This window comes from Sminthopsis crassicaudata, chromosome 5 (genome assembly GCF_048593235.1).
Source record: "Sminthopsis crassicaudata isolate SCR6 chromosome 5, ASM4859323v1, whole genome shotgun sequence".
Taxonomy (NCBI): Eukaryota; Metazoa; Chordata; class Mammalia; order Dasyuromorphia; family Dasyuridae; genus Sminthopsis; species Sminthopsis crassicaudata.
Window position 1 is genome coordinate 209,799,225 of NC_133621.1, and position 18,528 is coordinate 209,817,752.

General features: G+C 35.4%; 1 protein-coding gene across 1 annotated transcript in view; it reads left to right on the forward strand.

Moving 5' to 3' along the window:
• The window catches only part of C5H12orf56 (chromosome 5 C12orf56 homolog), a 131,961-nt gene that overhangs the window by 54,494 nt on the left and 58,939 nt on the right, over positions 1 to 18,528 (forward strand). The window contains exon 4 of the mRNA XM_074269749.1: positions 15,460 to 15,904. Coding sequence (XP_074125850.1) covers positions 15,460 to 15,904 — 445 coding nt within the window. The remainder of the gene's footprint in view (positions 1 to 15,459; positions 15,905 to 18,528) is intronic.

Genomic DNA, 18,528 nt, shown 5'->3' on the forward strand with positions numbered 1-18,528 from the left:
AAAATGAGTGGTTAAAGAGAGATTGAATGATTTTCAGAAAGTTGTTCTCATAGAATGTGCTGAAAGCTGAAATTGTTCCAATCAATTATTCTATTTGATGAAGCAAATTTTAACTGGATTTTTACATTGAGCTCTGTAATTGTTTGATCTTATTATGGAATTCTGTCTTTTGTTTGGATTATCAATTGTTCATTTTGGCTTTCAATGAATGGCCAATAGCTCCAGTTTAAGCTTCTATGGGTCATTGTTAAATTTTGATGGTTTAGGATGATTATAAATAGCAGTTGCTTTTTGTTCTGACCAGCAACTGAGGAGCTTCCCCTCTTATATTGATATTTTTTCTGATGATAAATTGATCCATCTTTTGTGTCAAGTCTTATCTAGCCATTAATCATTGAATAGCTCTGGCCTCAGACAAACTGAGACTTGGGAAAGACCTTAATTTAGGAGACCAAGGTCATCCACTGCATTCTGAGCCATCTTCAGGTATCTTGATCTTTGTCTTGCTACTGGACTTCTATGCGTCTGGAGGAAGGAGTAAGACTAATGACTTTGCACAGCTCTACCTTATTCCTGTCCAATTCATAAGCAAGTTAGGATACTAAGAAAATAAAGGACAAGCAATCATAACTTATAATTCCAAAATGGCTTGTGTTGTTCTCTTTCAAAATCAAGGGTAATTCTGCCAGTTTTTGATTTTTTTTTTTTAAGAGAAATACTTAGGTTAGGATAGAGTAAGTTAATTAAAAATAATCCTGGCAAATTTGCATCTAAAATGTACTATAGAATTTTCCACTTCTTTGCCAGGTATGATTCTAAAAGCTGGGAATATGGAGAAATGCAAAAAATGTAAAAATAACCCCTGCCTTCAAGAACTTACTTTTTAATTAGAGAAAGGGAAAATAAAGTGATATATGCAAGAAACCTATGGAGTAGAGGGAAGATTACCTTAGAAATGAAGTCTCAAGTACCTTCTGAAGAAGTAGTTGAGCTGAGACCTAAAGAAAGCTAGAAATGGTAAGGCTGAACAAGAAGAGCATGTCAAATATGGAAATTAGCTAGGGCCAAGAGGAGGAAGTATTATGCATGGAGTGTGAAAATGAGAGTACCTTTATTTGCTTGAGTCCCCAATTATCCAGATAACCAAGAAGGACTGTATGAGGATTGACCATATTAGCTAAGGTACAGTTAGTTTTACATGTAATAATCCTTTCTAGTGACCAAGAATAAACTTGATGGACATACAGAAAATCAACAAATCAAAGACCAATTAAGCTCATACCAGCCTTGAAGCATACTCTGAGCTATTTGTATGCACCTTCAAAGAGATATCCTTATCTTCAGAGACTTCCCTATTTATTAGTGATGGGACTCTCAAACACATCCTGGTTTATGGTTTTTGGAGACATTCACTCATCTTATTATTAGTGTTCACATCTTGAACTGTTGGGCTTATTTGTGTATCACTCCTCCTTTAGAATCTCCCCCTCCCTTTGGAGGATTCTCACTTTTCTCCCCAAATTCTCTTGCCTGCCTTTGTTTGAAAAATACAAATATCTCACTCTTTCCAACTAGGTTTTAAACCTTGAGTCAATGCTCTTACCTGTTTCAGCTTACAAACTCCCTCTTTTTGTCAATAAATGCATTTATATTTTCTGTAAACTGTGATCAGACTCTGGTTCATTCCAGAGCCCCCATTTTGAACATGGAGTTTCTTCCATTTAATTGGAGGATATCAAGTGTGCCCATATTACTGGATCATGTAGAGGGGAGAAAAAGTATGAGAGGTCTACAAGGACAGGAAAGAGTCAGATTGTCAAGAACTCCAAACAAAAGACTCCATATGTGATCATGCAGATAATAGGGAACCACTGAATTTTATTGATTAAGAGGAATAATATAGTGACACCTGCACTTTTGGAAAATCACTCTGGCAGCTGAATGGAGGACAGAATTGATACAAGATCAACTAGAGAATTATCACAGTAATTCAGGCAAGAGGTGGTGCTAGGATAATGGCTATGTGAGTAGAGAGAAGAGAATGTATATATGAAAGATGTTTCAGTGGTAGAAATTAAAAGACTTCATATTTGATTATATATGTCTGGTGTATAAGACCGAGCAATTGAGGATGAGATAAGATTTGGCAACCAAAAACTGCAGGAGGTCAAATGGAATGATAAATGAGAAAAGCTATTATATTTATCAGTTACAATACCAATGATGATATATCATTTATCGTTATGATATGATACCTTGAAGAGCCAAACAATGAAGTGTCTGTGCTAAATACTAGGAATACAAAAAAAGAAGAAGAAAGGAGACAGTTTTAATCCTCAAAAAATTTACAATTAATAGAGAAGACAATATACAAAAGGAAGCTGAAAAGATAGTGGGTAAGGAACCCACTTATTGACTGAATACAGAAGAAATATCCAGATGGGAAATGAATACTCTACTTGAATAGAGGTTCTGTCTGGAGGAGCTCCTAACTCACCCCTCTTAAGAGAGAAGGACCAAAGATGTAGGTATTGAGGTTGGGAAAGGGAAACCCCAAAAGCTTGGAATAACAGACTAGTGTCACAAAGTGTCTCAAAAGAATTTGCAGACTTGAACTCATTTTCTAGTCAAGGGACAAAATTTTATTGTAATTGTAATGCCATTGCAAGCAGGCTAAGTTCCAAAAGAAATTAGCAAAGTCCTAAGAGAGGAGACCCCTTTATCCAACTTTCTATCATTGATCTGATAATTCTGTGGTCCAGAGGAGTGGTCTCTGGAATTTTGTTATCACTGACTTACAGATTATCTATCTGACAGTCAGCAATGAATTGAGGAATGGCTCCAGAATTTGGTTCTTAATGACCAAATTATCAGTCATATATGAATTGAGGAGTGGTCTATTCAGAATCAGACAGATTCAGATCAGACAGATCCCAATCTTAGATTGGGAGTGTGGGAAATCCCTGAGGATTACTTACTTAATGTTAGAACAGAAGTCCCCCTAAAATTAGGGGACCTCAAATGCTATATTACATCATATGTGGTACTGTAATTTGTGAGTTCAACTGTGAGATCTTGCTGGATGATGAAGTTTCTTGAGGGAAGATGGAGTGATCCAGAAGAATGCAGTGAATGGGAAACAAAGGGAGAATACATGTCAAGTGGTGGGAGTACAAAGATAAAAGGCAAGGGATGAAGACAGGAGTGGAAAATAGCAAAAATGGATGTAGATGATTATTTCTAGGAATGTGGCAATAAAAGGTATGGTAGGGCCAATGGAAGGGGTTTTTGTTTGCTTGCTTTTATAAGGATGGGATAGACCTAATTATATTAATAAAACAAAAGAAAACTGTGTGGGTAGGATGAAAGGCTGCTTAGTGAAAGAGGTAGAGGGAAAGTCTATGAATGTCAGGAGGAAATAAGAAGAATACCAATTCCTGGCTCAGTGTGTCAGGAACATGAAAAAAGGAGTAGCTAGCACTGGAAAGTCTGTGTGGACAGCAATGCTACATCTTCAAGAAGAGCTAGATTTCCACTGCGATCTCTGCTTCTGAATTTTATTCAGGTTTTTTTTTTTTTTAAATAAGAGTTTAATATTTTAAAAGTACATTTGACCTCAGTTATGATTTTATCTTTCTAAATAGTCCTGGGACACAACTGAGAGCCTGGATGTCTCGTTCCTTTTTGTTGTTGTTGTTGTTCTGTTTCTCATGTCCAGCAAAAATAGAGAAAAGAAATTATGTTCTTGAAACATGACCCACTTCTCCCCTTTCTTCTTCTGTCTTGAGGCCAAGTTTTTCCCTTAGAGATACATCAGCAGCTCCTTAGAGGATTTCTTAGCTTTCAGTAACCTCAATGCATAAGGAAAAGGTGGAATTGGGCCAATTAAAGTTCCTAGAGTTTATATTTTGAATAAATTCCCAAGGGAAGGGGGAAGAGAGAGAAGGAGAAAGGAAGGAAGGGGGACAAAGAAGGAAGGAGAGGAGAAGACACACACACAGATAGAAAGACAGAGACAGAGAGAAGAGACAGAAAAAGAGAGGCAGACACAGGGAGAGAGAGAGATAGACAAAGAGAAAATTGGGAGTGGGAATAGGAGAGGGGAAAAGTTATTATTGAACTACCCATAAAGGATATGATTTGATTCTATTATGAAGCCAGCTTAATTGGTACCAGCTTAATAAGATACAAAGCCTATTTGTGTTGCTAAGAAAGATCTTTTATAGAAACACTTCTAGCAGATAAATTGTCTGAATTATGGGTTCTTTATACAAAAGAGAGGAGCAATAGATACTTCAAGAGAATTTTTTTCTATAACTTCCTATATTTTACTAAAATATCACATAGCATATTTACTTAACATTTTAATACAAACTCAAGTTGCATACATAGTATATTAGATGCATTTATTATACATCCCAATCCAATTTATATGCAGTTTAAATATATGTAAGTATAAGGATAGGAAAAAATTAGCACTTTTTGCAAGCCAAAGCACCTGCCTTCCATGTTCATACAAGACAGAACCTTTTACATTCAAATCTTGATGTTAAATATCTTCTATTTTTAGCTAGATTCAGAACACAGCTTCAAAGCCCTAATGCTATGGGGAAAACAGGGCAGAATAAGATATAATTATAGCATTCGAATGCACATTATGGAGTTGATTTTTAACAGGTTTGGTGTGGGAGTGTGCTCAGGTGGATGCTCAGTAAATGCTATTTTGTGATGATGGAACACCATTTCCTGGCTGAGTCTGCTGCTTTTCCCTTGTGCTTTAGGAAGTGGGCAGCCAGTGAACAGACATTATTGAGAGATTACAGGATATATAGCATTATAAAAGGTTTTATTAATTTTACAAAAGGCACATCAAATAAAACCAGGATCAAGTACATTTTGCTACAATAATGATAGCTAACATTTATAGGAACACTTGAAGGTTTACAAAATGCTTTACATATTTTATTCAACCTTCACAACAGAGATTTTTTTTGAGAGATTATCCCTATTGTGTTAAAATTGTATTTCGTTCTGGTCCCCCTGACCAAGTTTCTCTTCTAGACAGTATATAAATTGATGAAAAAATGAATGATGGGGGAAATAATAGGAAATAAGATTGCAGAGGGAAACCTGGAAATGAGAAAGAGAGACACACAGAGACAGAGACAGAGAGAGATGGAGAGAGATAAAAATAGAGACAGAGAGGGGGGAGATAAAGAGAGGGAGAAAAACATAAGGGGAGAGGAGTGGATAGGGAAGGAGAGAAAGAGGGGAGGAAAGGGGAAAGGATAGAGAGGACAGAGACAGGAAGAGAAAGGGAGAGAGTAGAGAGGGGACAGAGCTAGAGAGGAGACAGAAAAAGAAAGAGAGAGGCAGACAGACAAAGACAGAAATTAAAGGAGAATAATTTATAAATTGTATTAAATATTTTCTCCAGCTTGTTTTAATTTTTTCTCAATTACATATAAATAAAAATTTTTAAACATTCATTTAAAAAATGTGAATTTTAAAGTCTCCCCTTTCCTCCCTTCTCCTTTTTGAGAAGACAAGCAATTTGATATAGAGTATAAATTTTCAATTATGTAAAATATATTTCCATATTAGTCATGTTGCAAAAGAAAATCCATATTTTTTAAAAAAAAAGGGAAATAAAAAATAGTATGTGTCAATCTTCATTCAGATTCCATTAGTTCTTATTCTGTAGGTGGACAGCATTTTTCATCATAAGTCCTTCAGAATTGTCTTGGATTATTATATTGCTAGAATTGTTAAGTCATTGATAGTTAATTGTATCTTATATTGTTATGCCACAGTTTCCTTTTATTGTCCTGCCTCAGTTTCCCTAAATTGTTTTGCTTCAGTTGCTTGAATTGTTCTGCCTAATCTCCGTGGTTGCAAACCCCCTTCCTGACCATTAGGACTGAGATAATTAGGGCTGGGAGCCCTGACCATTAGCATTCCATAGGCAGGTAAGTTCCTAAGAGATATGTTTATATATCTCTTGCCCCAGACTTTCTGTGTCTAGTGACTACCCCCTTCACTCCCAATTTATCAGAATTTGTGGTCCTGTCCCCAGCCTGTCAGAACTGAATTGATGGCCCCTGTGCTCACCAGTATTCATACTCCATCCCTTGCCTTTGTCTCCCCTGATCACTTGGAGTCATATACAAATCATTGAAATCTCACATTTGATGCTGGATTCTTTGAGACAAAAGTACAATTCAACCCTGGAGGAGAATGGATTCTGCCCTGCCTCCAGACTCTCTCTTCCTCTCAGAAACCCAAATAAAATATTAAAAACTCTCCAATCTCTATCTTGCCTCAGTTTTTCTGGCATTACAATATTAACCAAAATCACATCCTGGTAATAGGTGCTCAATCAGGGGAAGCCATCTAGTCTTTATTGTCAGTCTTTTAGTTCTAGGATATATAAATCCCATATACATTCCAGACTGTGAGAAATAACTCCATTGGACTTGGAAAGGTTAAAAGTTTTTAATTGCACAACCACAGAGATGGGTATCCTATAGAATAGGAACCCTTGGGATCATACTTGTCCTTTTTAATACCCAAAACACAAGATCCTCCCTCGATGCCCATTGATTGAATGGTAGAGATCACAACCTATCAGGAATGTGTAATCTCTCTCTCCTCCCTATCCCCTATGTGAGTGTGCATCTCCATCTCTGAAAACATAATTTCTTCTCCCTTGGCTTTCATCTTATTTGAACATAATGCAGTTCTTCCCCTGATTCCCTTTTGGTTGAGTACTATCTTATCTGTGTAGTCTAATTCCTCTATCTGAGTCTGTCTCCTCCTTTGATCATATCATTATATTTGTTTTCTCCTTCTCTCCATTATATTAACTTTGCAATTTCAATTTTTTATTCTACAATTACATTTCTTATTCTAAATGTTACATTTCTCCTTTCCTTTTCAAGTCTGAATTTTCCATTCTGATTACATTTTCTTTTTCTTACTTTTATTTCCTTGTTCTAGGTCCTAGTATTCCTTGCCTCCATTTTTTAGGTTTCAGTTTTCTAATTTAAGTTTCGTTTCTCTAATTTAATTTTCACAACTGTGGAAAATATATCCTCATCCAATTGTCACACAGACCTTTACGGTAAAGATCAGCAGATTATGAAAGATGTTGATACTTTTGAGGTGATATGGACATGCTAACTTGAAATTTACTGATAACTTTGTAATGATTTGAATGTGTTAATGAACTAATCCCAAGTACAAATAAGAGTCTGTTGTCCTCAAAAAACTATAAGAATGAGAACTCAAATTCATGCCCCTCTTGATCTCCTAAAGATCCATGCTGCTTGTTTCCAGCTTCAATCTGTGATTCTATTAAATGACTCAACCCTTTCTAACCTTTTCCCTACTACTTATCTGCCTTCCTTCACCACCCCATGCCCTGTCTCTCACTGTCTATGTACCCCTTTCACTGATTCTCTGTTCTTTTTGTGCTATTTGCCTGCCCCCACACCCTCTGACTTATTAAAGTGTGACTGCTATCATTTTCTGCTGCTATCTCGATCTTTCCTGACCCAAAGAACCAGGTGTTAATTATCAATTCACCCACTTTATAGGAAGAAAGGAAACTGAGGCTGAGAGGCAAAGTGACTTGCCCAGGGTCTCACAAGTATAAGGTATGAGGTTGCATTCAGATTCCTATCATCCTGCCTGAAGTCAGAGATTCTATTACACCACCTAGTGACACATTGAAATGTAAGTCAGCTAAAATCTCTTGGCAACAGTAACCACGATTCCAGGTTTTAGCTTGCTAAAGGTTTACAAAGCGCTTTGAACTATGTGGTCCAGGATTGTTGCTTTAGTAGACAAGTAATCCTGTCTATTAGCAACTGAGGCACTGAATTGCAATTGTAAGGTAGAAAATGTTTCCAAAATTTTATGATACTAGAAGGTAATTTCATACTAATTCTTTCTCCCCCCTCCCTTTGGAGTGGTTTATAGCATTTTATTTTTTTTAAATTAATTTTGAACTTATATACATATAGACAAAATAAATTTCCATATATACAGCACAACATAAAAAGAGAAGATTCACTGTAAAACCATCTTATGTTAATTCAATAAGCATTTCTTAGGTACCTAATATTTATATCATGCTGGCATCCCCTTATGAAGATAAAAATAAAAGCATTCTCTTTACTCAAGAAACTTCTATTTAGAGGAGAGGGGGGACAGGAAACAACAGGTAGACCTTTATGTAAAATAGATGAAATAGATTAAAGAAAAAGGAACAAACATCCCGACAAAATACACAGGAAAATTTGAGGAGGGAGATGGTGACATTCATTTGGAGGGTAAAAAGAGAGGATTTGTAATCTAAATTGCATTTTTGTCTTGCTCTCCCCCTGGTAAAAAGCTAAGAAACATCAAAAGATCCAAGTGGGCAAGGAGGAAGATTCAGAAGGACAGAAAAGGAGTAGAAAGTAGGGATCTTGTTAATTTGCAAAGTGAACAATGGATTGTTCCTGAATTTTGACTTTTTGTTTGTTATTTGTCCTTTGTCTCCAAGAGGACCATGACATCAGGGAGGTGATTCCATAACATGCAAGTGACTTAGATTTAAGTGAGGAGAGCTGGGCAAGATCACCTGCCTCACTCTTCCTTCCACAGCCATCTGGGTCCAGTGGCCAGGATGATGTAAATGCAGTGGAAGACCTAGGGATTTTTAAGCTAAGGTCTTTAATAGGTCTCAGTGCAGAAGTTAAATACATAAGAGATTCTTTCATTTTTAGTTTTGATTGATAAGGGGGTAGAGGAAAGAATTTTTTATGCAAAGATAATTTTTTTATTTTATAATTATAATTTTTTGACAGTATATATGCATGAGTAATTTTCTTTTTTATAACATTATCCCTTATATTCATTTTTCCAAATTATCCTCTCCCTCCCTCTACTCCCTCCCCTAGATGACAGGCAATCCCATACATTTTACATGTGTTACAATATAGTAGATACAATATATGTGTGTAAATACCATTTTCTTGTTGCATGTTAAGTATTCGATTCCGAAGGTATAAGTAACCTGGGTAGATAGACAGTAGTGCTAACAATTTACACTCACTTCCCAGTGTTCCTTTTCTGGGTGTAGCTGATTCTGTCCATCATTGATCAATTGGAATTGGATTAGCTCTTCTCTATGTTGAAGATTTCCACTTCCATCAGAATACATCCTCATACAGTATCATTGTTGAAGTGTATAATGATCTTCTGGTTCTGCTCATTTCACTCAGCATCAGTTGATGTAAGTCTCTCCAAGCCTCTCTGTATTCCTCCTGCTGGTCATTTCTTACAGAGCAATAATATTCCATAACATTCATATACCATAATTTACCCAACCATTTTCCAATTGATGGACATCTGTAACGTGCTCTCCTGGCAGTTACAATTACTAGTCTGTCCTAGACCCTCCAGAGCACCTTTGACCACTGTCCTTTGTAGTGTGAACTCTACCCGGCTCGCCTCCTCTGAGGCCTTCTAAGGTCTCTGGCCACAATCTCTTGAATCTATAGTTTAATGACCGGTAGCGCACTCAAAAACAACCACGTGTAATCTTAAAAGCCTTTATTATACCTACTCACATAATGCCATAACTGATGCCCTGACTTGTTGGTTCCCGAGTGAACACCTGGTCAGAAGACCCATGTGTTCACTACCAAAACCCTTACCTCTTTTGGCTACCCATCTTGGCTTGGCCACCCAGGCTGGGAAGCCAGGGTGAAGAACGCCAGGTTAAAGAGAGCGATTGCTGCCTGCAGTGGGCTTACATAGGGCCTGTGAGGTCACATACACAGCCAATCAGCGAGAGAGTCACCCATTATGAAGCTATCTCAATATGGCCAGGATCCCGCTCAAGGGCAGTCCTAATATCCACAGAAATTACTTCCGGGCCTCAATCTCCTGATGCGCTGTGGCGCCCATTTAAAGGCCCCTTACAGACATCCATTCATCTTCCAGTTTCTAGCCACTACAAAAAGAGCTGCCACAAACATTTTGGCACATACAGGTCTGAGAGGAAAGAATTTTTAAAAATATATCTAATATTTGATCTAAGTTCTGTATCAGTTCTTTAGGGATTACCTACAGAATAAATTCTTCTGTGCCCAAGGATGAGGATAATTATAGCTAACATTTAAGTAGCACTTACTGTGTGCCAGGCACTGTACTTTATGATGATTATCTCTTGATCAGATGCCTCTATTTCTTCACCATCTGCTCAATCTCCTCTGTCCTCAAACATCTTTTCCAAAATGACTTTATTATCAGCAAATCCAATGGTGATCTTTTATAGTCCTTGGCCTTTCTGAGGCATTTAAAATCATTAACCACTCCTTCCTTCTGAATGCTTTTTGGCCTTTGATTTCTCAAATGTCTAGTCCCTAAATGATCCTTTACCTTCTTTCTAAAAATTTTTTATTTTATTATAAACTTGATATCAACAAAGAGGGATATTTCAAGATACAAAGAAAAATAAAGGGATTGTACAAGAGACTGTGAACTTCTATTATGTATAATTTATTTAGATTAAATTATAAGCTCCTTGAGAACAGGGATTAAATTTTTGCCTCTTTTAAATCTTGGGTACTTAGCACAGTGTGTGGCACATAGTATTAATAACTATTTGATGAAAATATTGATGATATATATTTTTTTACTATGTAAAACTTATTGTTCTTTAATATAATTGAAACCTAATGTGCCATTTTCAACACTGTCTTATTTGTATCCCTTTTTGAACTTCTACTTTCTTTTTTTATTTTTAAATGATTAATACTTACTTTTTTCATTTCACTTTTTGCTATCATTATCACCGTTTCCCCCACAATTCTCTTCCTCCACATTGAACCCTTCCCTTGAGTAGTCACAAAAAATGAATTCCCAAATTGGCTGACTCTGAAAATGTGTGTCATTCTGTACCTCGAGTTTATAGTCTCCCTGCCAAAGAGTGGGAGAAGCATGGCTCAACAGTAGTTTTCTAGAATCTTGATTTTTACATTAATCATAGTTCTAAAGTCTTTCAGAGTTTGTCTTCAAAATGTCGTAGGTCACATAAATTCTTCTCTTGATTCTGCTCATTTTCCTCTGCATCAATTTACATAAGTTCATTATATTCATATACTATAAACTCCAGCATTATGCAATTGATATATATCTACTCTGTTTCCAATTCTTTGCTATAGCAAAAAGTAATTGCTGTTACCCTTTGCCCTAGCAATACCACTACTAGATCTATATCCCAAAAAGAGATTAAAAAACCAACAACAAAAAGGAAGAGGACCTATGTGAACAAAAATGTTTATGGAAGCTCTTTTCTGGTGACAAAGAATTAGAAACTGAGGGAGTGCCCATCAATTAGGGAATGGCTGAACAAGTTCTGCTATGTGATCATAATAGACTGTTTTAAGAAATGATAAGCAGGATTCTCTTGGAAAAACCTGGAAAGATTTCCAGGAGCTGATACAAAGTGAAATGTACTGTATCCAAAGTAACAACAATATTGTAAAATTATCATTTGTAAATGCCTTAGCTCTTCTCAACAATACAGTGATCTAAGATAGTTCTGAAGGATTTAAAATGAAAAATGCTATCCATTCCCAGAGAAAGAACTGATGGTATCTAAATACAAATTGAAGCATATTTTTTTTAAGCTTTCCTGATTTTTCTTGTGTTATTTTGGTTTATGTTTTCTTTCACAACATGATTAATAATGGAAATTCTTTGCATGACTACACATGTGTAATCTTAAAAATAATTACTATTAATTTATACACATGACTCATTTATACATATACACATTTAGACTAGTTTTATTTAAAAGGTATTAAAAGCATCTTCAAGGTCTGATTGGTTCAGAAGACCACCGAAAGACCTAGGTTATTGATATCACTTCTGGCTCTCTTGAGTACAAAAGAGTCAGCAGGAGCTCTGGCATCTGCTGATGCTTGGCTAGTGGACCACAAATGATCAAGTCAGGCAGAAGAGATTTGTTCAATTGAATCAACATGGGATATTCTCAGTGCATATTCTTGTTGAATATCTTAATCTTCATGTGGCTAAAAAAATCTCCCCTTTTGTTAACCATTAAATGACCTATGAGTATCTCCTCTTGTTTTTGTATTGAATAAAAATGACCAGGGGCCTGGATTAAGCCAGGACTAGTCTACAAATAGTGTTCACTGTATTTGCACAGGTTAGTGAATTTTTCAAAGTTACCTTCCAGAATGTGACAGCTTCACCAGCACTACATTAATGTGCCTGTCCTCCCACAACCCCTCTATCAATTGTCATTTTTTTTCTATTTTTGTCATCTTTGAAGGTTTGATAGATGTAAGGTGGAATCTCAGAGTTGTTTTAATTATCATTTCTCTTGTTATTAATCATTTGGAACATTTTTATATGACTTGATAGTTTGTTTTACTTCTTTTGAAAATGTTCTACTCATATCTTTTGATTATTTATCTACTTTTAATGACTCTTGTTTATATCTATCTATCTATCTCAATTCCCTCTATATTGAGGTTTCAGAATCTTATTAGAGAATTTTATTTCAAAAATTTTTCTCAGTTAAAAAAAATCTTTCCAGCAGGTTTCTCAGATAACATTCTCATTTCTCAAACGCACAGTGGACTGAGCCAAATTTATCAGAATAAAAGCCATGAACCAACAGTTTTCAGAGAAAGAAATTAGAACTATCAATAGTCATATGAAAAATTACCCAAATCACTAATAATTAAGGAAATAAAAATTAAAACAACTATGAGGTACCTCCTTGTACTTATCAGATAAGCTAAGATCAGAAAAGAATAATGCCAGAAGGGAGAGGGGATATAGGAAAACAGGTACACTAATGTATTGCTGGTGGACCTGTGTACTAGTCCAACTATTGTGAAAAACAATTTGGAACTAAGCCCAAAAGACTATAAAACTGTGCAAATCCTTTTATTCAATCATACTGCTTCCAAATCTATATCCCAAAGAGATAAATAAAAGAGAAAAGGGACCTATAGTACAAAAAAATTTATGACAATCCTTTTTGTGATGACAGAGAATTGGAAACTGATTAGAAGCTCCAATTGTGGAGTAGCTTAATAATTTATGGTGTATATGAATGTGATGGGAATATTATTGTGTTCAAAAAAATTATGAAAGGGATGTTTCAGAAGAACCGGGAAAGATTTATATGGACTAATGCAAAATGAAGTGAGCAAAAACAAGAGAATAACTTACACAGTAAAATCAATATCATAAATACAATCAATTGTAAAAGATTAATAACTGATCAATAGAGTGATCCACTACACTTTCAAAGGACTCATGATAAAAAAATTCTTTCCATCTTCAGATAGAGAAATGATGGGCTTAGAATGCAAATTGATACTTTTTTTTGGTAACATGCAAAATATGTTAATGCAAAATGTTTTGCATGACTTCATATGAGTAATAAGTATTGTATTTTTTGGCCTTCTCAATAGATGGAAGAGGGGTTAAAATGAGGGAGAGAATTTGGAGCTAGCATCTACTAATTCCTTCTTCAGAGAAAGTGTTCCTAATATTGAGAAGAGGCTTTGTGTGTAATTTGCAAGTTTTTGGATTCTCTCATTTCTTCTTGCTGAACCATGCATCCCATGAAGCAAAGAATAAAATATATGTCATATTAATGATTAATCACATAGGACAATAAATAAAAGTGTCCAATAATAGTAAACACTAAGTGCTATAAGGGTTTAGAGGAGGGAGAGGTCATTGTGACTTTGGAAGAGGTCAAGAAAAGAGGTCAAAGTAGGAAGTAGCCCCTGAAATTTAGTTCATACATGAATTATACCTGAAAAAGGTTCTAGTAGTATGGGGAAGAAGAGTTGTAATAAAAAAAGATGTGTATTCAGGAAATAATTGCTATTAATAGTGATCAGTCATACCTTCCTTTCATAAGAATAATTTTTCTTTTCTTTGTGGCATCCTACAGAAATTTATAAGTGGCTAGGCAGTGTTGTAAAAAGAATATTGGGTCTGGAATCAAGAAGAGTTATCTTTGTGAGTTCAAATGTGGCCTCAGATACTTACTAGCTGTGTGGTCCTGGGCAAGTCACTTAACCCTGTTTGCCTTGGTTTCCTTATCTGTAAAATGACCTGCAGAAATGTGATGAATGAAAAACCCCAAAAGACAAAGTTTGGGGGTAATTAATAATCTATTTACGTATTTATTAGGCTGGCTGATCATCAATAAATTGATGATCAGTGGTATCTCTCAGCAACCAAAGATCCCTGGTGGTTTAAATAGCTTTGTAAAAGTGAAAACTAATCTTGATTGATGGATCTTTAATTGAGGAAATGGGCTTGAAGTCTTCAACTCCTCTTGTGGAGAACATGGCCTGATCATGAGGCTTGGCTGTTTCCAGAAAAATAGACAGTGCAACACTACTTAACACCACTATGGTTGGTTTTTTCCTTCATGAACAGGGTCATCTTAAACTCAAATAAGGAATACAAGGACAGGGCTCATTTCCTCTGGATAAGAACTTGTCTAGATTGGATTATGTTTATATTCTAAGCAGAAATGAGGCCTCTTAGTTGGATGGGTTTCTACCCAAGATTGAAGAGCATACTTTGAAATCTAGGACAATCTTATCCATCAACCATGTCCCTCAGGGATTGACTTTTTACAAGGGCTGGGTCTGAAATAAGGAGATTGAGGATAAAAGCCTTGGATCCCAAATTAGTAATTGGTTTTCAATATGATAGTAAAAGAATAATTTCTTTCAGAAAGAAATGTAAACCAGAAAACTCTAAATGGGGTATGAAAAGTTAGACAGAATTGAAAAACAATAACAACAATAATGTACATTTTATGTAATGAACTATCAGCTCATGATTATGAAAAATTCCATTGAGTGCAAGATTTAAGATACTCTGAAAGGGAAAACAGAAATTGGAGTGGTAAGTTTTGGGGGGAATTATGTACAACATGGACCTTTGATTTATTGCTGTAGGGAAGTTCTTGCGTGGGAATTTCCACCACCAATTTGGAACTTTTCTGTAACTTATAGTCTTGGGAATTTGCCTGGAGATACTGCAAGTTTAAGTGACTTGCTTGAACCCAGATATGTCCACCAATATTATACCAACCTTTTTCTCTGAGGTATGATACTTAACATATAAAATGTATTTATATTTTACAAAGCCTTATTTCTCACTTTTTCTCATGCTTTATTTCAGTTGCACTGTATGTTTAATTCAATACAATGATAGGAAATGTGACATGAATTTTCTCCCTTTCCTGAGTAAACATTCTTTTCAGGTAGAAGAAATCCCTTTTAGGTTTTTACCCATTTATTGTGTAGCATGGTTCTCTTTGTTATATTTTTTACCTCTTAATTCCTGTATTTAGAATGTGTAATTCTGTATCTTGTTTTCAATTTATAGGTACCATCAGGAGGACTATTCAGTAGTGCCCAGTGCCTCAACTCTGGATCATGCCTGTGAGCATAAAAAGCTGCGTAACAGTGACCAGAATGCCTTTCGACCCTTGCCCATCCCTTCAGAGAGGAATTGTTTATCTACTGTATTCACTGGCGTCTCAGGCAATAGCCTCTCATCAGTGACTAATCAAACAGAAAATATTTTGTCCTATGCAGCAAACAAAAAGGAATACCAGACACTATCAGATCAGAAAAACTCTCAGAGTGAAATCCAATTCAAATTTAGTGGGAATGAAAATGACTTCTACTCTGGAAATGTCTCCAGTAGTATTATTTTACCTTGCAACCCAAATCTAGAGAAAAAGGAGGCTGAGCTTCATCTATATATTATTTCTGCTTCTTCATCCATTTTTCTACACTTAAAAAGTTCATGGAATAATTACATCTTAGTAAGTGCTCTCTACTATGTTTCACTGCTTTTTCAGTATACTGGTATTAGAACAATAAAGCAAATTATTAATTTGGGCATTATATTGCTGATAGTTTTTAACTTCTTAAAAGGTTCATTTGCCAGAAGGAATAGGTAGGCTTTTGAATAGTTACTGTCGAAGGCTACAAGCAAATTTGAATTTTCTTTGACAATGCAGATAAAATATTTCATCTATTTGAAATCCTTCTGTAAAAGGGGTTAATATGTATGTGTGTGTGTGTGTGTGTGTGTGTGTGTGTGTGTGTGTGTATGTGTGTGTGTGTGTGAGAGAGAGAGAGAGAGATGGTCCCCTCTGGCAGTCTGGACCCCTTCTTAGGATAATGTTTTTAAATATGTAAAATAAAATATATACAATTATAAAGGAAACTATATTGAAAAATAATTTTCAAAAATATATATGTGTGTGTACATCTACATACATAAACACCAAAATCATAGATTCCTTCCTTAATATATCCGGGGGACAATGGACCTATTGATTAAAAGTGCTCCCATAATATTAATACATGGATTGCATCTGAAACAGGTTCTAGGAATATGGGAAGAAAGGTATTGAGTATATTGGGGTCATTACTATTGATGGTGATCAATCCTAAATTCCTTTTATATGAATACTTTTTCTTTTTGAGATTTCAAAGAGTTTAAGCCCATTTGTTTATATATATAAAAATAATAGAATACTTAATTGTTCAGTCATTTTCCAGTCATGTTTGACTCTCTGAAACCCTGTTTGGTGGTTTTCTTGGCATAGATACTGGAGCAGTTTTTATTTCCTTCTCCAGCTCCTTTTACAGACGAGGAAACTGAGACAAACAGATTAGGGAACTTGCCCAGAATTAACAGATAGTAAGTGTCTTGGGCCAGATTTGAATACAGGAAACTTAGTTTTTCCTGACTTTAGGCCTAGATGCTCTATTCATTGCGCCACCCTAGCCACCCCTGAAGAATACTTACAGAAGGTCTTAAACATGACCAGGGAAAAACCTGAATTAGGAGCACAATAAAATTGGATGAGTATTTTCAGATTCTGAACTTTGGAACTTTTCTCTTTTACATTAAAATTTATTTTCTTTAGTTATATAAAAAAACTTTTTTTTTTGTTATACTTGTACATTCTTTTTTTCATATTATCTTATGAATCAAGTTGGGAGAGATAAATTAGAACAAAAGGGAAAAACCACAAGAAGGAAAATAAAACAGAAGAAAAAGAAAAAAAAGTGAGCAGAGCATGTGTTAATTTACATTCAGTTTCCAATAGTTCTCTCTCTGGATTCACATGGTATTTTCTATCCAATGTTTATTGGGATTGCCTTGGATCACTAACCTGCTAAGAAAAACAAAGTCTGTCATAATTGATCATCTCACAGACCTGCTGTTATATACAATGCTTTCCTGGTTCTGCTTGTTTTGCTCACCATCAGTTCATATAAATCTTTCCAAACCTTTCTAAAATCAGCCTGTTCATCATTTTTTTTAATAGAACAATGATTTTCTATAACTTTCACATACCATAACTTATTCAGCCATCCAACTAATGGGCATCTACTCATTTTTCCAATTCTTTGCCACCAAAAGAAGGCCAGCTACATACATCTTTATACATATAGGTCCTTTTTCCTTTTTTTTTTTTTTTTATTTCTTTGGGATATAGATCCAGTAATGGCACTGCTGGGTCAAAGGGTTTACAGAGATAATCATTTGGGCATAGTACTTTGGAACTTTTCTAGGCACAGATATAGTGGAAACAATTTGAGAAAGGTTTCCTCCTTTTCCATTACTTCTTGAGCTTCCTCAAGGCTTAGGTTATGAATAACTTATGCTGTGATCTTCTGGAATCTCTCAGTTGTTCATGATTTCTCTTCTCCCCTAATTATTCTGTACTTGCTTTATCTTTATTACTATCTTTTCCTTTGCATCTGTAGTCCATGGTCATTAGGACATAGAGAAGGCCCTTAAAAACGATCTCTCTCTCCCTCTCCTTCCTTTCCTCCCTCCTCCTTTCCTTCTCCCTTTCTCCTTCTCTCTGCCCATCCCTCCCTTCTTTCTTCCCTATCTTCCTCTATCCTTCCTTTCTATTCTCTCTCTCTATATATATATTATATATATATATACATATATATACACATACATATACACATATATAAGTTATGTACATATTTATTTTTAAATATAAATATATTTTTCATATTTTTATATATATAAAGTATGTATTGTAAGAGTTTTTTTGTGTGTCTGTGTACCTCTTTTAGAATTCAGCAAATTTGCAATTATAACTTACAAAGTCAATGAGATATAAATGTGTTGAAGTTGAACCCATTTCATATGGAAACAGATGGATTATTCCATACATTGTACAATAAATAAAGATTTGATTTTTGTGCTTGCATATGAAAAGGAAGCAAAACTTTCCTTCTTACCCCCAAGATTACTTCCATGCCCTTTCCCCAGGTACTCATTTGCAGAGACCAACAGTAACATCTTAGATGGAAAAAAAAAAAGTTGTAGGGAGGGGGGCCCTCAAACTCCAGAGTAACAGGAATTTTTGGGTAAATGACCATTGTAGCCACAGTCTGCAGAGATGAA